The 21,258-nt window shown below is 46.5% G+C and overlaps 1 protein-coding gene across 4 annotated transcripts in view; it reads left to right on the plus strand.

Annotated features, from left to right (window-relative positions):
- The window catches only part of MGLL (monoglyceride lipase), an 84,700-nt gene extending 67,510 nt beyond the window's left edge, over positions 1-17,190 (plus strand). For 3 of the 4 annotated variants that reach the window (XM_030570903.1, XM_030570902.1, XM_030570904.1), the window contains 3 exons: positions 2,926-3,015; positions 10,924-11,139; positions 13,012-17,190. In XM_030570903.1, coding sequence (XP_030426763.1) covers positions 2,926-3,015; positions 10,924-11,139; positions 13,012-13,137 — 432 coding nt within the window. In that variant the 3' untranslated portion in view covers positions 13,138-17,190. The remainder of the gene's footprint in view (positions 1-2,925; positions 3,016-10,923; positions 11,140-13,011) is intronic. The other variant, XM_030570901.1, reaches the window with a different exon arrangement.
- Positions 17,191-21,258: the final 4,068 nt, after the last annotated feature.

A 21,258-nucleotide genomic window follows, 5' to 3' on the forward strand; every position in this document is an offset into this window, starting at 1 on the left:
ATTTTGACCATAAGATTAGTTATATCTGTGCATAAGTAATATTTGTATATATGCACACACAGAGGATGTGGGTGTGTACACATGCACAAACATACATACACACACGGCCTGATTCTTCTCTCATGCAGTTGTAAATGAGGAGTAACTCCACTGAAGTCAGTGAGCTACACCGGTGTAAAACTGGAGGTGCGTGAGATCAGAACCAGGCCCACTCTCTTTCTGTTCTGGTTTGTTGCTATTGACTCAAGTTGGCGAGGGTTCCATAAATGTGTCAAAGCTTTGAGAACATATCCAGAGCATGTACCAATCTCAGGACAGGATGCAAAGATAAAGGTTCTTGACACCTTAAATCACTGCTTCTTGGAGCAGCAAGTCCTGGAACCCACAAGAGAAGACACAATTCTTGTTTTAGTCCTAAGTGAAGCACAGGATCAGGTCCAAGAGGTGAATATAGCTGGACCGCTTGGTAATAATGACCATAATATAATTAAATTTAACATCCTTGTGGCGGGGAAAACACAACAGCAGCCCAACACCACAGCATTTAATTTCAGAAACAGGAACTACACAAAAATGAGGTGGTTATTACACAGAAATTAAAAGGTAAAGCACCAAAAGTAAAAGCCCTGCAAGCTGCATGGAAACTTTTTAAAGACACCATAATAGAGGCTCAACTTAAATGTATACCCCAAATTAAAAAACATCGTCAGAGAACCAAAAAAGAGCCACTGTGGCTAAACAACAACGTAAAAGAAGCAGTGAGAGGCAAAAAAGCATCCTTTGAAAAGTGGAAGTTAAATCCTAGTGAGGAAAATAGAAAGGAGCATAAACTCTGGCAAATGGAGTGTAAAAATATAATTAGGAAGGTCAAAGAAGAATATGAGGGGAGATTAATAAGACTGGGACTTTTCAGCTTGGGAAAGAGATTACTAAGGGGAGATATGATAAAGGTCTGTAAAATCATGACTGGTGTAGAGAAAGTAAATAAAGAAGGGGGAGGGATAGCTCAGTGGTTTGAGCATTGACCTGCTAAACCCAGCGTTGTGAGTTCAATCCTTGAGGGGGCCATTTAGGGATCTGGGGCAAAAATTGGTCCTGCTAGTGAAGGCAGGGGTCTGGACTCAATGACCTTTCAAGGTCCTTTCCAGTTCTAGGAGATTGGTATATCTCCTATTATTTTATTTACTCCTTCTCATAACACAAGAACTAGGAGCCAACAAATGCAATTAATAGGCAGCAGGTTCAAAACTAACAAAAGGAAGTATTGCTTCACACAACACACAGTCAACCTGTGGAATTTCTTACCAGAGGATGCTGTGAAGGCCAACCCTATAACAGAGTTCAAAAAAGAACTAGATAAATTCATGGAGAATAGGTCCACCAATGGCTATTAGCCAGGATGGGCAGGGATGGTATCCCAAGCCTCTGTTTGTTAGAAGCTGGGCATGGGCAACAGGGGAGGGATCACTTGATGATTAACTGTTCTGTTCATTCCCTCTGTGGCACCTGGCACTGGGCACTTTTGGAAGACAGGATATTGGGCTAGATGGACCTTTGGTCTGACCCAGTATTGCTGTTCTTATGTTCTAAAGATTAGGTAACCACAAGTGTGTGGAGCCAAGACAACAAAAAGTGAGCCTCATTAGAGTAGTATGTGCTCACATGTGGAAAAATTCAGGGTTTACTCTCTCTTTGCAAGACTCCCATCATGAGGGTATAAATAAATATACCTACAGAGAGAGCAGGTAATAACAATGTATCTTAAATTAAAGAAGACCAGAGGAAATTCACTCCATCCCTAGGTAGGAATCTTATCTGAAGTTATGAACTTGTACTTATACCCATGGTGACAAATTCATTCCTGGTGCAACTTCATTGACCTCAGTGAAGATGAATTTGGCACATGGGGTTGGAGTACCAATGGGGTATTCAGTAGACAAGGTGAAAGTTACATATCCCCCTAGGAATGGGGTCTCCTTGATATTTACTATGAGCCTTCACTGCTTCCTACTCTTGGAGAACTCTAATTTCAGCCTGGTAATTTTCCTTCGGAGAGTATCTTTGATACAAGAGTATCAGACAATCCTGTGTAATGGATTACAGTCTATGCTTTCAAACACAAGCAGAGTCTGCAGATTACAAATTAATCTTGCAGGTAGTGTCTCTGGATACAGTAAGATAGTACAAAGGCCAATTACACATTGTCATCTTTTCTAAGCGGTGACCACTTAATTAGAAGACAGTTATCAAAGATCAGATAAGAATCTTGCATTGGGGGCGGGGATTGTGGAATGTTACTGAAATAAAGGATGTTCTTTCTCATGCTAGTGCTTTCAAGCTCAGGCTGCTGAATGTTTTTGTGTTTGATTCCCAGGAGACAAGCGAGCGATAGATTTCCTTAGTCAATGCATACACATTTTACTGTTGTTTATTTGCAGACTCCCTGGAGAATCTGTTTAGCAAAGAGAGTCCAGCCTAGGCAAGTACTGTAAATTGCACAGAATATCACTTAAGTGCTGCAGCCTGAAATCAGAACTGAGTGATGGTAGGAAGGGGCAGCAGCAGCAGCGATACCACCAGCTCCGTAAAACAATGGCCCTTAGCAGGCTGCTTAAGCCAGGCCTTTCCCACATTGACTTGATCTCTCATCTGCAAGGGGAAGAAATGCAGAGTGTAGTATGAGGGCAGTTGTGAGTATTTCATAGTATTGTGCCCATTCTTGTAATTGATGCCAGTGGAAATCCAAATTCTTTGGTTTTGTGACAGTTTTGTAACTATAGGGCCAGATCCCTAGCCTGTGTCAAGTAGGGACACTCTATTGACTTCAGTGGTGCTATGTTATGCCAGTTTATGCCAGCTGAGGCTTTGGCTCACATATTTCTTCTCCTTGCTTCCCAGTTAATTCATTTCATTCATCTTCCACAGGTTTTTGCAGCTAAAGTGCTCAACTTTGTTCTACCAAATCTGACACTGGGAGCTATAGACCCAAATGTGGTTTCCCGGAACAAAAAGGAGGTGAGGATGTTAATATCATTTTAAGGCATTGGAACGGTGGTACATAGCCCCACCGCTGGCCCTCTGCAATGGGGCTAAAGACCTCGAGCCAAATTCTCTGCTAGTGGAAATGGGTGAAATGCCCTTACAGCCAATATCTGTGCCCATTTACACCAACAGAAAATTTGGCTCATAAGCTGATTAGTCCAGTCTGGAACCATTCAGTCACCAGTTCGGTGCACTCTGCATCCATGTCCTGTTCTGGGCAGGAGATCTAAGATCTGAGCTGTGTGATGGTCACTATGGCAAAAAAAAATGGGACCCATAATTCACCACCAAGTGCAGTTCCAAGGGGGCAGCAGTGATAGAAGTTGTAGTTTAAACAGGGTTCAGACACTTTGAAGACCATGTTGTCTAAATCTGCTTTTCACACAAGTACAGTAGCAAAGGATGCTTGAGTCTCAGCTACACTTACTATTATTTGTATTGTACTGAGATAGTGGCTAGGAACTCCAGTCATAGAGCAGGACCTCATGGTGCTAGGTGCTGTACAAAGATGGTCCCTGCCCCATCATTTAACCACTGTAACTAACTAATTAGAGCTTCTACCATTGTGAATTGTAGGCCCCCATTTTTGCCAGTCTAGACAAGGCTTGTAGGACCAGGCTGCTGTGTGGAAAAGCAACACCCCTCCTCCTGCTTATAGACTGCCTGGTTTGGCAATACTGGCAAAACCAGATGTCTTGGCAACTGCTGCAGCAGCACAACTAAAAAGGCTCCTACACCTTTCAGAACAAAAACAGCCACATGTAGGGTTAGGTTTGTATTTGCACTGCTGAGGAGGGAAAAAAGTGAATGAAATAGCTGTGTCTGGAAAGGGATCACAAATCAGGATTTTAGTTCATTTCTAAGATCAACTGGAATGACAGAAGATGGCATCCAAGGCTCTCTAAAAAGCAGGAGCGCTTTGTAAATGTAGTGAATGCTTACTTCTGTGGCAGCCCACGTGCCCCCGAGGCATGCTGTAATTTTTCAATGTCTCTGACTGGCTAGATGAGCTGGATTCTTATTTTAAATAGATGCGAATGAATCCCCCAGCTGTGGGTGGCTAGGCGGGTCCCTGTCCATGCTGACATCAGAATGCCGGCTGACTAGATAAGGAGCAAAGAGGGTGGTAATACATATTTAAAGTACAGTACACTTAACTTTTGTTTGCACATTCAACTTGCCAAACTGCCCTTTAGGTAAATTGGAAGGAAGACTGGTCTTGTGGATGAACCACATAGACTCCTGTGTTCTGTACCTGGCTCTGACACAGATTTTCTGGTCACGTGACTTATTCTTTCTGTGCCTCAGTTTCCTTGCCTCTAAAAGGGGATTAATACTTCACTGGGTTAAAAACATCACAACTGAAAAGCTCTTTGAGATTTTTCAGCTAGAGAAGAGAGAATTAGATAGGGCAAATGCAGCAATTCCATGATACTGGACACAGTATAAGAACCAACATAGAAAGCATTAGTATACATCCACTTGGTAATGTATATGTCCTCAGATATTTTGGTAAGCCTTATCATAACAAAGATGTACAAAATATACATAGGTAAATAAATAAATACGGTCAGTTTCCATTATTATAGGAACACCATCGTACTCGCTAGTGTTCCATCATATGGAAGGTGTTACCAATAATTCTTTGTGTAAGTAATAACAGAGGAGAGAAGAGGTACAATAAAATCATATGAAGGAAGAATTATATTCCTAGGTTGTAAAGGATAAATGGTACCAGGTTTATAAAGTAAAAGATCTATCAAAGTCACAGCCTGTATATTAGAAGACAACGTGCCATGGCTGTTACAGCAGGGACTCCTGGGTTTCCCTGCCTGGTTCTGCCACTGACTTATTATGTGACTACTTAAACTCACTGTGCCAAAGTTTATCCATCTGTTAAATGGTTGTAAAAATACCTACCTTGAAGAGGTTTGTCCTCAGATGGAAGATGCTAAGAACGTGCTAAATATTGTTACAGCATGCTTAGTGTTGTGCAAGATGGAAAAGAAAGATGCAGCCCCTGCCCAGAAGAGCTTATAGTCTAAATCAGTGGTCCCCAACCTTTCTGTTGCAATAGCATATTCATGTTCCCAGAAGAGTGTGGCGGGTGCCAGACGACAAGCCGCCGAAATGCCGCCAGCTGGTGTCATCAAGAAGCATCACCGCCGAAATGCCGCCGAGAAACAGCAGCATTTCAGCGGCGACACTTCTTGGCGTTGCCGCTTCTCGGTGGCATTTCGGCAGCTGGTTGTCCAGCGGCCGTGCTCCTCGGCAGTGGATCATCCAGCAGAAGCACTCCTTTGTCAGTAGGCGGGCGCACATAAATGCCCCACAGGCGCCATGCGTTGGGGACCACTGGTCTAAATAGATGGGCAACACCAAATGCACCAGGAGACCTGGTGGATGGTTCTGTCTTGAAGAGAATCTTTTAAAAAACAGGTGGCCGTTGTGATGGATTCTACAGACCCCACCCCGAGCCAGGGCTGGAAAGGATCAATGGACTGAACCTGATCCAAATATTTAGACCAGATCCACTATGCAGACTCTGTCCAAGGTATCTATCCTGGAAAGCGGGGCCCTGCTAGCTGTAACTAAGAACGAAAGAACAGGAAACAGAGGAAGGAGGCAGAGGTGACCCAGGGTTTCCTAAACAGACAGAATGCAGACATGAGAGTAGGAGAAGGCACAAAGGAAGAGATGAGTCAGGATTCACTGGCAGAGTGAAGGTGGGCAGGGGGGAGTGCTAAGAAACAAGAGCAGAGACTGAGGTGGACAGAGTGATGCGGAGCCTAGAAGGTCACCCCAATTTCTCTTATCCCTCCCTACAACTAATCCTCAGCACACCCAGTATTCTAGAGAACATTTCTTTAAACCTCATCCTCTGCCCCATTACGAGCTGCCCTGCTGCACAGTGGTTTCCCCTTTTCTCTATCTTCTTTTGAAGGCTCAAGATAAAGCCTTCTCCCTTTTTCCTCCTCCTTTCACCAAGACATGCCCTGTGCAGTGCGTTAGCCCCATGCACAGATCATTAACTTTCTGATAAGAATTTTTTTCATTAGCTTTTTTTATCCCTCTCACAATATCGACCATTCTCAAAGATCCCCTCACCCCCCCAAACTACACAAAAAAGATTTGTCTGCTGTTCAGTAACTAAAAATTCCTTGTTTTGGGGGGGAGGGGAGAAAAAAAAGGCAGAAACGCATTAGGCCATCTCTTGGCATTTATGGCACTACACGGGGGCGGGGAAGGGGGCAGCTCATATGAATTAATCTACATTATTTTACTCCATGGGAAGGCAACGTCTGTCAATCCAGCCACCCACCCCTCTTGATTTTTTTTCCCCGGAGTCTTTCATCTGTTGCTTTCAGTAAAAAAAAAAAAAAAATCCCTCAAAGCTGTGTTGCCTTAGTGCAGTGCTGTGACACAGCTCCAAACAAATAACTCCCAGATTAGGCTGAAGCCAGTTGCTAAGTAGCCAGAGGAACCCTGTGCTTTTGTTTAAATTGCAGATGAAAAGTCAATGGGTTTGGGTGAAAATGTCAGGTTACCAGCTGCTAAAGTGAGAGTTGACAAAATTAGATGCACTGGGTGTTCCAGAAGCCAAAGTGTAACTTTTTCCATGAGCCCGTTCACAGGCAGGTCGGTTTCTTCTCACGAAAGGCAGCCTCTCTCGGGAGTGAGACAGTTTACAGAACAGGACAGATATTTAAAATGAGCAGGGCTGTATCTCACGAGAGTGTAGTCCCACTGAAAAAGGCTGCCTGCCTGTAGGGGATGCAGAGGAGGTTAGAGGTACCTACAGCAGCCACGGTGCAACCTCAGAGCTGTTCTAGAGAAGACTTCCAGGCACTGAAGAGACTATGTGGATACTGACTGAGGGGTTGTGAGGTCAATCCTTGAGGGGGCCATTTAGGGATCTGGGACAAAAATCTGGTCCTACTCTGAGCAGGGGGTTGGACTAGATGACCTCCTGAGGTCCCTTTCAACCCTGATATTCTATGATTCTTTGACTTCTCTGGGAGTCGAAGATGCTTACCACCTCCTCGGATCAGGCCCTGACAGCTCAACCTCAGCCAGCATTTTACCTCCCCAGTGGGATCTTCCAAGCATTTCCCAGAGGCTAGGTCTCAGACCCTCAGGGTGGGTGTGTCATCAAGATGAGGGGAGCCATACTGCATTTGTCTCCCCTCCAGTAACTGCCCTTCACTTCAGGGTCCACTCCAGCATGCCCATAACTTGAGTTTCCAGTAATGGGGATTATGGACCTGCCATGGCAGGGGAAATAGACTAGAGCCCTGCAGCGGGTCTGGAATCCTATGGGTCTTGCAGGACCCGCTGCCATAATAGCGGGAGCGGGATTAAAAAATAGTACTGTGCGGGGCTCTAAAAGAGACCCTTTGCTGTCTCCAGCAGAGTATGCTGTTTGAAAGAAGTTTAAGTGATTCCAGAGGAGAAGCCAGACTGCACTAGCATGGTCAGGAAAAGGATCCCATATTACCAGTGAAGTCAGATGGATGCTGGCGCTCTGGGACAACATTCACAAGTAAATGGGCAAGGACCTAGCGGTCTGACTGATTCGCTCTCGTTTCCTATAATCCATCAGGACTGGTGCAATGTGGGTCACTTTTCTCCATTCCTAGGGCTGAGCTCTCCAAGTTCTGCAGCATGGATGTCTCAGTGGCAGGACCATTTCTATGAAGCCTGCTTTCTGCAAGGGTCACCCAGAGCCCAAGTTTGGTGAGCTTCAGGGCTCCGAATAAGACTTCTCTCTCTGCCCAAGTCTGTAATCACCCTCCAGACCATCAGCCCAGCAGAGAATGAGAGTTCTTCTTAGGCTAGGTCTACACTGCATACCTTACAGTGGCATAGCTGTGCCGCTGTAAGGTCTCCCGGGCAGCCACTCTTTGCCAACAGGAGAGAGCTCTCATGCCAGCAAAATAAGATCTCCCACCAACAACGCGCTGGCCACTCCAGTGCTTTCCATCAGTAAACTTTTGTCGGTCGGGGGGTATTTTTTCAAACCCCATACTGACAAAAGTTTTACTGACAAAAGTGCAGTGTAGACATACCCTTAGACTGTTTAGTTCGTGAGAACTCAGCTAGGGGAAGGAAAGGAAAATAATCGCCCTGCTAAAATAATCTATGGAATTAGGCTTAGTCAGTGAATGAGTAGAGGAGCTGCTCCTGAGTTGGATACTGATGGCAGATTCTCTCCTGCACTTGGGCCAGCCAAGCAGGGAGCATCAGGTAGCTAATTACATCTCCCCGATTCTCTGGGCCAGCCCTGGCAAAGATTAGCACAGCCTAAAAGCCACTTTAACTTGTGCCTGCTGGCTATGCTCCTCTAAGGACCACCCACCAACTAGGGATTGCTGGAGTGCATTGTGTCCTAGCCATTCCGTCCCTTCCCCAACACACCTCTTGTGCTAAGAGTGGTGGGGAGGGAGGCTGGCTCTACATCCACTGGGGACTCCCCCCCACACATGGGCGGTATCCAGAACAAGGGCGATGGTTTCCACTCCCTTTGTGCCACCTGAGCCTGTCAAAGAGACCGGATTGGGGCAGAGAATCGATCTCTGAGCCTTCTAATGCTCAGATGTGGTGTCTGTGTAAGCACAGTGAGGAGGGAGTTTAGACTAACCTGTGTGCTCATTGGAATTAGTGCAGGGTGCAACGGGCACATTTTAAAACACTTCATCGGTTAGAATAACTATCTTTGTAATTGACTGACTTTACGAGGGCGTGTCAGCTGCCAAAGAATTCATTGTACTTTGGTGTCTATTGAACTGTTACCAGAGCGGGGGAGAGGGGTTATTTTTGAATGGTCTCATACTAATCCACCAACTGCTTTTTGTAGGACCCATCCTTACACATAGGCACCCTCCACCCTGGCATTACTCCCCTAATCATGGCCTGGTGCAGAGAGGAGAGGAGGCCAAGGGTGTACAAAAACAAGCCTGCCCCACACAGAACCAGCAGCAACGGTTCCTGTCCCACAGGGCTGGGTGTAGCTCCCTGCTGAGAGCACGGCAACCTGGCACACATGAGTGCAGCGTCACCCAGTTTGGCCTGGCTGCCCTTTCGTCATGGAGAAGCAGCCGTGCGAAGCCCGAGTGGCGCTGCAACCTCATGCACTAGGTCTCAATGCCCAGAGTGGGGAGCGATGCCCAGCCCCGCAGGGCAGGCGCTATCAGTGCGGGGTGAGAGCGGGGCAGGCTTGCTTTCGAACACCCCCACCGGGGTGTCCCCTCCGCACCAAGCTAGGAGAAGTGTACATTTGCTTTGGGCCAGGGCCCGGTGATTGGTTAATCCAGCCCTGGATGTGGCAACCCATCTAGAACCTTCCTGCGACCCACCCGTGGCTCAGGACCCACTCTGTGGGAAACACTGCCTTAGAGAAGAAAAATTAGGCTTCCTTCGCCAACGTACAAATAAATGATGATAAATTTTTTTTTAAAACCGCATCAGACTTTAGAGGAATCGACGGCTGTGCCAGGGATCCACCTATAATCAAAACACTCTGGCAAAAACTGAGCTGGTAAAGCCTGCATAGGCTGCCAACACTCGTTTCTCTATATACAGCATACAAATATTTACTGTAGATATGCCTAATGCAGTAACTACCCATTCCTAGCTCCCAGACCCTGTGCTGATTAGTCCAGTGCCTCATTTTCAGCACTCTCATCACTTCAGGTTTTTCGTGCTGACTCTCTGCTCTTAGCCAGCTCGTAAGAGAAGGATAAAAATTTGCAAGTGAAGTGCTGGGGTATGTGGTTTTTTTGGGTTTGGTGGGGTTTTTTGGGGGGGGTCGGGGGGGGAGACACTACTGGCACTTTATGTCATAGTTTAAACTAAGGAAAACTTTGCCCAATCAGGAGCTCAAGGCCCATACATAGTGAGCGCATAGAGTGTGCAGATTGAAGTTACCTTCGTCTTTAATGCAGAGGGGTGGCCCATGGAGACTACAGGCCTCAACAGGCAATGCTCCAGCTTGAGCAGAGCAGCCTCCATTAGGCGCAAGGCAGCACGACTTGTCGAGACCCATCATCATTGCAGGCACCATCTCCACATACACACTCAACACCAGCACAGAGCTCCTCATCTTAGTGGTGCTTTGGAAGCAGGAGCTAATCAGTGCCTTCAACCCTCCTGCGAGACAAGTAAATATCTTTATCCCCATTTTGCAGATGGGGAAACTGAGGGAAAGAGATAAAGTGACTCATGGCAGGGCCACTCAGCATCAGAGACAGAACTGGTACTCAGGAATCGTTTGTATCAATATCATCTTTGCAATAAAGCAGAATGAAAAACTGCCTAGGGGGGAAAAAAGGCTTCCTCCTTTGAGTGGTAGGAGACCAGGGCAGAACATGAGTAAGTGCAAAAAGGAGCTCCCTTGGGCAAAGTCATTGACCGATGCTGCTTGTTTGCCTGCCCCAGCATTTTTGACTCATGAACATTTTTCAGTGGTGTAAGAGAGGAGTTTGGAGTAGCACAGTTTCCAGTTGCACAAGAGGTGATGGGCCCTGGCTGCTAACTGGGGTTATTATTCTAGGGCAGGGGTAGTCAATAGGCAGACCATGGGCCAATCCAGACCACCAGGCACTTTTGAAAGGACCTCAAAATCTATTTATTTAATTATTTTTATTATTTTCTCTGGAGTCTGGACCTTGACTATACCTTGACCAAGAAATTTGGACCTTGACAAAAAATAATGGACTACCCCGATCGAGGGTGAAATGGCACAGGAGCCCACTGAGGGTGGGAAATGGATAGCCTAAGCAATAGATGGTAACAGACTCATCATACATGAAGGGCTCTGCCTTGCATTTTCCGAACAGACTGTTGCTGACAATGATTTTTCTCCCCCCCACCTCCCAATAGGTTGAATCTTACACCTCAGACCCCCTGGTCTACCATGGGGGCATGAAGATCTCCTTTGTCATCCAGCTGATGAATGCCATTGCCAAAATAGAACGATCCCTGCCTAAATTGACTCTGCCAATCCTGGTGCTACATGGTTTGCCTGACAAGCTCTGCGACATCAAAGGTTCCTACTTACTGATGGACACCGTGCAGAGTCAGGACAAAACACTCAAGGTCACCTTGCTTCTTGTATTTGAAGGGTGTAATGTTGTGCATATCAGCCTCTGCTTTGCTCAGTGTAGGGTTAAGGATTTGACTGAGTCACTGTCAGAACAGGTGCCAGGTGCACTTGACAGACTGCAGAGCATGGGAAAGTGTCCGATTCTAGGAGGTGCTGAACTCCCAAGGGAGTTGAAAGAACTTGGCACATTCCAGGATTGGGCACTTACCCAGGTAACTCAGTGCCCCCAAACTCTGCAACAGGGCAGGCTGCTTTCACACCAAGCCCACCTCACGGCGTAAAGGTACAGCAAGAACGTTCCAAAAGCAACTGAACAAAAGCCATTCCCCATCTGCCAATTTGGAGAGAGCACATAGCTGATTAACCAATTGTTAGCACATGAATGAGCTTGAAAGGGAGATGGGGAGACCAAGCAAAAGCTTTTGTGGTCAGAAAAATAACTATACCAGGCATCAAAAGAGTGAAATTACACATGGGGTTGCAGGAACACCTCCCGTTGCATTTACACACCAAGGGTGTGATTAATATTTCCTGCCTCTCGTTGGGTTGCAAGCTTGATATGCTACAGTTGGCTCACTGGATACACGGACTGGGAAGGTGGGTGTGAGACTCTGAGGGAATGGTTGTATCCACTGCTTACGTGCATGAAAGCAGCCCTCGCAAGAGACTTGTGCTTCTCAGCATACACACTGTATAGGGATTAAAATAAGAGTGACAATGGGTCTGCATGGCTTTGATTCCCTTACTAGAGGGCACGAAGCAAAGGAATGTTCTGCTTGGGCACGGCGGGTCTAGGTTTGATAACATCACTGCCATCTCCAGAGTTTGCACTATTAAACTCCCCTTGCAACAGAGGGTGTGGAGCAGCATGGGGCACTCTCTCCTCTTGAAGCTCTTCCACTATGGATAATCAAAGAGAATGGTGGGAGCAGGGAGACTGGAGCCTGGCTCTCCCCTCTCCCAGTTGGGTGCCCTAATCACTGGACTACAGAGTTATTCTCACGGTCTCTCTCTGGCCCAATGACTTTATAAGTCTTTATCCACAGTGGAACAATCATTGTGCCAGAGAAAAAGAGGGAGGCGGGGAGAATGACTCTGAGGTCCGGTGGTTAGGCTGCCTACCTAGGAGGTGGGAAACTCAGGGTCCAGTACTCAGAGGCCACCTACAGGGTCAGGTTCTGCATGCGACTTAGACAGCCAAACACCCACCCTCCCCCAGTTTGAGAGTTGCTCCAGGGCTCAGGCAGGAGCTAGATGGACAGAGGCCTAGAGTGAGACAGCAGTGCAAATGCCCAGAGGCCAAAGCCTAAGCACAGGAGGAACTAGTACCTGGAAACTTAAGCACCAAATGAGTTTAGGTGTCTAAATACTTTTGTGGCTCTGGGCCCTGGAACCTGTTTTTTCCAAAGGCGATGAGCACTCCCAACTCCAGCTGAAGTCAGTCAGTGCTTCGAGTGCTCAGCACTGCTGAAGAAAGGTGTCTCAAGTCAGGAACCCAAAATCAGAGGCCATTTTTGAACCTGTGATCATGTGTCACATTCTCCTGTTGGTGAGTCTTCCCCGCATGGAGAGGGGAGCATAAAGAACTGCAGGAGGAGACGGAATTGTGATTGCAACACCACAAACCTGTGCAGGGCGGACAGGTGTGAAACAGGATTTCCCAGATTATCTCCCTTGCTGAACCAGACTAGATCTCAAGTTGGTGGTGTCCCTTAATTTTCATCATTCACCATGTCTAAGAAATACAGGAAGACCAACGAGACGTGTGCAGGGCATGTCAGGACTGCGGGCACTGGTGAGTGGGACCTAAGGGCTGCTTTGTTCTTGGGGTTTTGTCTGAACCTGTGTTCTTTCTCCGATTGCAGGTGTATGACGAGGCCTATCATGCTCTCCATAAAGAGCTGCCTGAGGTCAGCACTGCTGTGTTTAAGGAAATACTAACATGGATTGGTCAGAAGGTCTCAGCAGCTGGAGGACCCAGCACCACTTAAGCCACCTTGTTACCTTCTCAATGGTCTTCTGGGGATGGAAGTTTTTGTTTGTTTATTTGTTTATAAAAAGTCTCTCTGGAAAAGATTTAACTTAGAGGGACTCTTAGGATACTTTGCTATGAATAGACATCCACATAGGAGGGAGACACCACTCAGTCATTTAAAGAGGCCATTGCCCTAAAGCAGGAAACGGGGTTATGGCAGCAGAAGTTGTCACTGAAAACTTTCCAGATTGGTTATTGTACTACAAGACTCCTGTTCAGAAATCCCCACTACTACCACCACCCATGTTCTTTGTTTTCTCTGGAATTCCTGATGTGCCAAGGCTGTTTTTATTCTGCAATAATCTTTGGAATGTTCAGTAGTTCTACATCTTTCATTTCATTCTGTTTCTACTCCTGCGGAGTATGGTCCCTTTCCCTGCTCCCGCAGTTGGGGAACATACTGTATAAGTAGTCTTGATCCTTGAGAAGGGAACACTAGAGAGAGTTAGCGAAGAAAGCTTGGGGATGGGGAAGAGAGGAATAATTCCATACTTGAAAATGAAAAGCTAATTTTCTTGGTCAAACCAATTTGAAGCAAACTCTTTTAGCACATGAGCTCTGAAGGGTAGGGACCTACCCTACCAGTTTGCACTCTAGAAAGACTTGTTTAACAGCTCTTTAATTCCCAGCATCAGAGTTCACAGAGGAGAAAGACTAATGTAAAAGAAGATACTTAAAACCTACTAAGCACACACAAACCACGTGACTTCCAGATACCAAACCCTCTCCCCTCTGCAAGAGGGGCTACTCTGTAAATATTCCTAGGGGCTGCTTTTTAAAAAAAAATTACTTGTGCTACTGATACTTAAGATGTAAAGTCAAAATTTTATTTAAGAGGAAATGTTAATATACTATATGATGTGTATCTTGGCAGCTTAGAGAGCTGCCACAGAGGAAGGGAGCAGAGTCTGAAGAAGGAGATAACTGTCCTCACCCCTGCACTGTGGTAGCCATGGCAAGGTTGTTCCACCATGGTCCATTCCTGTCATAACTACTCTACAGCAATCATTTGGCCTTTCCCCCTCATCAGCTGGAGATGGCCAGAAATGCTAGTCAAGCTCAGAACATCTAGTGAAGGGAAGGGCATTGAGATGGCTGACATGTACCCTCACAGTCCACTTATTTACTTAGAGTCTCATGTTATTAGGTTCCCCTGCAAGCACTTCTGATTCTGTGAAATGGTCATTTCTTGGGTGATTCTCCTAGATTTAGCAGCTGTGTCTTAGCTGGGTGGCAATGAAGGATCACACTTGCTCCTGAGAGGTAGGTGGGCAGCTAAAAGCAGATCATAGAGCACACTAGGTAGCCAAACATCTGTATCTGAATATTGGGGCTACATAGAACAAGCTGTACAGAAGGATATTAATGAACTACCATGAGGACAGCTGCCACCAGAAAGTTTGTAAATCCAGCAGATTCTGATACTGGTTGGAAGCTACAGCTCCAAGTGCCAGAGCTGACTGGTCTTTCATACTAGCAAGGCTAGAGGAGGACTTCTAGGAGAACTTTCCATGTGAAAACTCACTCACATGGCAAGTGAGTTTGCATCAACCTGTTAGCCTTTCTTCTGGTAGTTGGGTTACAGCTCGTCTACACGGGGAAATCTACTGCCAAAACTATACTGTTATACCACTGTTGTTATGCCTGTATAAACTCCGTGTTTAAACATACAAGTGTCCACGCAGTTATACCAGTGGACACTCTTAGATCAGTTATACTGGTATAATTGTACCAGGATAGTTTTGCCAAGCAATGCCCCATGCAGCCATGCCATTAGTAATAGGCCTCTGCCCACATGCAGGAGGGAGTTTAGCTTTTTCCTCCCACTCCCTTAGGCATTCCAACAATAAGTCCATCAAAGTTCTGCAAAAGATGGGGGAAGCATTTCAGTACAGAGAAAAGCTAGTATCCTCCATGGCTCCCACTGTAGAGGGGACATGTGTCCTATACAGGCATGATACAGCAGCTGGAGCTATCACAGGTCCTCGCTGTTCCCTTTCCAACTCTGGCCTGGAAGAGAATAGGGTAGTATTCCCATCATGAGAGATTGCTGCTGCTTCCATGGCTTGTAAGGCAATGTACCACTATTACACCAATATTTCACTTCCCCTTGAAACCCGTTCTGGCAGGACTCAGGAAAGATAACCTTGTGCAATAACAATAACCATCAGAGACTGACTTTCGTGAGCTCAGACCTGTTCTTTAACAAAGGTTTGAGAAGTTAATGGAAGTCATCTTTGTGCTTGCAACTGTGTAGTGCATCTAATCAGAAATGCTATTCTTTACAGATTGGCTCTGGCATTTGTACAGCTCTAGCTTCCTGGCTGCAATCTGAGAAATCATTATAGATCTCAGCAGTTCAGCTGGACTTGAATTTAAAACCCTGTTCCAGCCAATCAACTGCTACCACCGCCAACTGTAAATCCCCTACAATGGTTTTGGGTATCAACGCAAGATGAAGCTCAGGCATTGCACGCTCAAGAACTAGTTGCTGCATTGTTCTCCTATAGGTCAGCCCCTCCCACACACAGTAACCATGAGATGGGGAGCATGGAGACATTACAGTGGTGGGAGACCCTGCCTACCTCTTAGGCCTCGAGCATGCATTAGGATAGGTATAATCACACAGGGATGTGTGCTAGGGTAACATGGGGAGTACTAGAAGTATTTTATAAATAAAAAAAAGAGGTGATTAGAAGGTATGATTTTCAAAAGCACACAATGTTGTCCTGAGTCTGCTACCATTGACTTAAATTGGAGCAGAATTAGTTGAGTGCTGAGCTCTTTTGAGGGGAGAGGAGAGAATCCAAAATGAACAAGCACTTGAAAAAAAGAACTAACCCTACAGCGTGATGGGCACAGCCCTGCTGCTCCTTAGAACCTGTATGTGGCCATAGGAAGGCCTGGGGTCAGTCCCTTTGATAAGTTCTGTTCTTTAGCCTGAGAGACAGCTGCTTTCCTCCTGAGCTTGGAAGCAATATATAAGAAGAAAACGAGTATGATGAAAAGAAGACCTGTCCTTCTGTCCAACTAAGCTCAGCGAGGTCACCCAGGCAGGGGAAACTGTGTTTGAAAATAAAATATTCGGATGACATTTGACACAGCTGAACTTGCTGCTGCTTTCAGACAATTTTCTGAAGCATTATCTTTTGGGAAATTGGGCCTCGGGAAGACCTAGCTGAGAAATTGAGCCTCGGGAAGACCTAATGAGAAATTGAGGGCTGGTTTCTAACTAGAATAGAACTCAAATCTCACTGTTTAATATAGAAACAGAGCCAGACCCTCAGCTGGTGTAAATGACTGTTCTGTTCAATATAGACTCCTGGATGCAGGTGTAAATCAACATAGGTCTAGTGAGGTCATTTGTGCTACACTGATTGACAGCAATTAGGAATCTGCCCCACATTTAAACTCTTGCTGCTCTAGTTGATCCATTGCCACAGGTCGAAACTGGTTTAAACTAGCACATTTAGTCTCCACCAAGCCCTAGTGGAAATCCTTTCCTGAGCAACTTCTTTAGCAGCAGGCAGATCTGCCCCCAGTGAAAATGTATTTTAAATCTTTATTTTCAATCCCAGGGACACTTGAGGGGGAGCACTGTTGGCCTTATGAACTTCCAGATTGCTCTGCTGAGGCAAACGAGAATAGTTTCCCTCTGAGAATAGAATGCATTTATGACCGAGCAATAGTAGTCTGTAACTACTGTATATACCACATGTATCAAGCATAGCATCGAAAGACCATACTCATAATGTGTAATGCACACAGTTTTCTATTTAATCTGCTCTTTTTATATTGGTCACCCTAGCACACCATCAACATAAACCTGTAGAGATCACTTATTTTTCCAAGTAATTTCTGAGCCTGTCATTCCATTGTGCTCCAGTTTAATACAATATATACACATGTGCATACATGTATTTTCAGTGCAAAAAGTGTGTACAAGTTTAGGATTCTTTAAAGGAATACAATGTATATTGCAACTAATAATAAAGTTATGTTTTCTGAACGTGGTGTATTTGGGAGCGTTACTTGCTGCCGTCAGATTATATTGAAAGAACAGTAGAAAGAAGGGGGGTTATTAAAACACTTCAGCTGTGGAGGGGGGGAAATAGTTGAGCCACAGATATAGTGCTGAACAGCAATCTCCAGTGTAGCAACATAGCAGGTGCAACCAACTTTACCACTTGTCATCTTGTCCTAAACCTGCAATGTAAAGGCCAGTTTACACTTGGGGTGGGGAAGTCTGCACCAGTGTAGCTATCCCGCAGTATACCTAGGGACTTGGCTACACTTGCAAGTTACAGCACAATAAAGGAGTCCTGGGCACACTAGCTCACTCCCTGTCCACACTGGCAAGACACGTAGAGCACTCTGACTCCATGGCTACAGCGCTCCTGATACTCCACCTCAGTGAGAGGAATAACGTTTGCTGTGCTCCCACTGGAGTGCCACAGCACCAGTGTGAATGAGGTGTTGCATTACTGCGCTCTGATTGACCTCTGGAAAAGTCCCATAATCCCCTTAAGTCAAGTGACCACTTTTGTCATTGTTTTGAACTTGCTGTAGGAATGTGGATATGCCCTTTCAAAGCTCTGTTTCTGACAGCCGGATGCTTATCTGCTCTGGGACAAAGGAACCATTACTGAGGAATGCTGCTTGCTTTGAGTGAGTGAGTGAGTGAGAGAGAGGCGGGGGGGTCGGGAGGGAGGTCTGCTGCTGTCTGAACTTACAAGACAGCATGCTGACATGCTCTCTGCCCCCCAAAAACCCACTCTCTCTCTCTCTCCACATATACACACACACTCCCTGTCACACTCCACCCCACCCCCCACATTTGAAAAGGACGTTGCAACCACTTGCATGCTGGGATAGCTACCACAATGCACTGTTCTTTGTGACACTGAAAGAGCTGCTAATAGGGCCATGCCAGTGCGCTGGCAGCTGAGAGTGTAAACACTCGGCAGTGTTTTCCCTGCTGCGGTCTCCAAAGGCTGGTTTATCTCCCAGCGCTCTACAACTGCAAGTGTAGCCATGCCCTAAGCCTGGTCTATACCTAAAACTTAGACTGACCCAGCCACATCGCTCAGGGGTATGAAAAATTCACACTCTTGAGAGAAGTAGTTCAGTCAACCTAAACCCCAGTATAGACACCACTAGCTTGACCGACAGCCTAACGATTGCCTCTCAAAAGGGCGGATTTACTGTTGTGACAGAAAAACCCCTTCTATCACTGCAGTAAGTGTCTACACTACAGCAACGTAGCTGCAGCTGTGCCACTATATCATAGACATACCCTCAGGTTTGGATCAGAGACGCTTCACTGATGCAAGGAATCCAAGTGCAAACAAGCCCCGAGCGTTCCAGGACAGGGCCTGTCCTTTTGTTACATGTTTGCACAACCCTGAGCACCATGGGGACTGGATCCTGATTGTGCCCCTGCCACTCCTGTAATCCAATAGCCTGCCCTAATGCCTTCACTACACAGCAGTAACCCCCGCTGGAAGGGACTGTTCACCTTTCCCTACAGGCCAGTTTTCAAGGGTTTATAAAAAGCTTTGAAAAGATGACTTGAGCTGAAAGTTACCAAACCAGTTTTTAACCCCATGAGAGCTGTTATTCTACAACTACTGAAAGCAACCCAAAAGAGTTTGTAACATTACAGTCGTAGAAATATTTTAAACGCTACCTTTGGCCATGGCTGCAACTCAGAACCATGCTTTGGAGACTGGGGCATTCTCCTTTGAAACAAGAAGTTTAGGAGGCTGGTAGTTCCCAAGTTGAGGTTCACTTGGCCCTTTGGTTACATTTCAGGGGCACCCTCAGAGCATTAGGGGCTGCCCTCACACATGAAGGTACAAGCCCTTCCCCAAAGATCCTACCCATCTACTTGAGCGCTCCCCTTTATAAACTAGGGCCCTGATCCTGGAGCTGGCTGTGCATGTGCAAACCTGCTGTGCCAGACAGAGCCTGCTGAAGTCCCTGGGGCTCTATAAAGGCCAAGAGATCCAGCCACATGAAGAGAGCTGTAGGATCAGGGCCCTACATACACAGCTGCACAACCTCAGGCAGAGAGGTGGGTTATGGCCAAGAACACAAGAAATATTTTCCTCTCATGCTCCAGCCCCATTTACAAACAGCACTAGAGGATCACTGTCCAAGGAGAGCAGGGAGTCGCCCAGTTTGAAGAGGCTTCCGTGCTAGCCGCCGCCCCCCTCCACCACACACACACACACACACACACACACACACAGAGAACTACATGGGACTCACTTCACATATGTGCTTGCTACATGTTATTACTATGGTGGCCAGGTGTCCAGTTTTCAGCCAGAAAGTCTGGTTAAAAAAAAAAAAAGGCAGACTGATGGTGTCCGGTCAGATTTACCCAAAATCCAATTACTGCAGGCACCGAGTCATCACCCATGCCATACTCTACTTAGCCAGAGTCACCTCCTACTGCATAAGGTGGCTGCAACTCTCAGGCCTGGCTCTGCAGGCAAGTCCCTCCCGACCCACACAGGAAGGGGGTGGAGAGGGTAAAAGCAGTGAGCAACGGAGGAAGGGGGAAAGGGGCAGGGCATATGGGGAAAGGGTAAGGCAGGGGAGGTTCTGGCACTCCTGCTAGAGTGTCTGGTTCTTAAATATTACAGAGTTGGCAACCCTAGTTATTATTGCTACTACTGTAGAAAGGGAAGTGCTAAATCAGCATTCCTAAGAATTAAAGGCTCTGGTTTGAGTAGACGAAATATTTCAAACCTGATTTGTGACCGCAAACAAGTCATTGACTAGTTCTGGGCCTCAGTTCCAAATCTGTTAAATCAGGATACTCCTGTTCCCTTTCCCCAGCGCCCTGGTCAGTTTGATGGGATGCCAGCTCTGCAGGACAGAGACCATGGCACACTGTGCGTATGTGCAGCACCAACGGCAGGAGAGGCCTGGCCAAGATCTAGACCATAGGCACTACTGGCCTACAAAGAAATAATGATAATAATAGACCCTCATGTTCGCAATGACCATAGATCATAGACTTTAAGGTCAGAAGGGACCATTATGATCATCTGGTCTGACCTCCTGCACAATGCAGGCTACAGAATCTCACCCACCCACTCCTGTATCAAACCTGTGTCTGAGCCATTGAAGTGCTCAAATCATAGTTAAAAGACTTCAAGATGCAGAGAATCTTCCAGCAAGTGACTTGTGCCCCACGCTGCAGAGGAAGGTGAAAACCCCCCAGTACCTCTGCCAATCCTCCTTGGACAAAAATTCCTTCCCAACGCCAAATATGGTAATCAGCTAAACCCTGAGCAGATGGGCAAGACTCACCAGCCAGACACCCAGGAAAGAATTCTCTGTAGTAACTCAGATCCCATCCCATCTAACATCCCATCACAAGCCATTGGGCATATTTACCGTTAATAGTCAAAGACCAATTAATTGCCAAAATTAGGCTATCCCATCATACCATCCCCTCCATAAACTTATCAAGCTTAGTCTTGAAGCCAGATATGTCTTCTGCAACAGCCTTCCAAGGGGAGTAGTGGGGGCAGAACTTCACTCCTCTGATGGTTAGAAACCTTCATCTAATTTCAAGTCTAAACTTCCTGATGGCCACTTTATATCCATTTGTTCTTGTGTCCACATTGGTACTGAGCTTAAATAATTCCTCTCTGTAACTGTGTGGACTCACCCCCGCAGCGCCTCCTGCTGGTTGCTTCGGGGAATTAGCTCAATTCCAGCTACAGAGCACCCTCTGCAGGCCAGTGATCCACTTGTCCTCTGCTGGCCCCAGGCCCCTCCCTGGACCTCAGTGCCCCTTTACCTGGGTCTCCCCTCTCCCAGGGGAACCCCCTCCCCACTATCCCCACTTTGCCTCAGTATTGGCTACTGCCCAGTCATTGTCTAGCCGCCACGCCCTGGGGCAGACTGCAGTATCAGCCACTCATCATAGGCAAAGCGGGTTTGGCCTGGCTGCCTTTACCCACCCTCTGACTGCCCCTCTGCAAGCCCAGTACCTAGAACTAGGCCCTGCAGCCTGGGGAGTTGCTGGCCTAGGGCTTCCCAGCTCCTAAGGCTT

This window comes from Gopherus evgoodei, chromosome 7, assembly GCF_007399415.2.
Source record: "Gopherus evgoodei ecotype Sinaloan lineage chromosome 7, rGopEvg1_v1.p, whole genome shotgun sequence".
Classification (NCBI taxonomy): domain Eukaryota; kingdom Metazoa; phylum Chordata; order Testudines; family Testudinidae; genus Gopherus; species Gopherus evgoodei.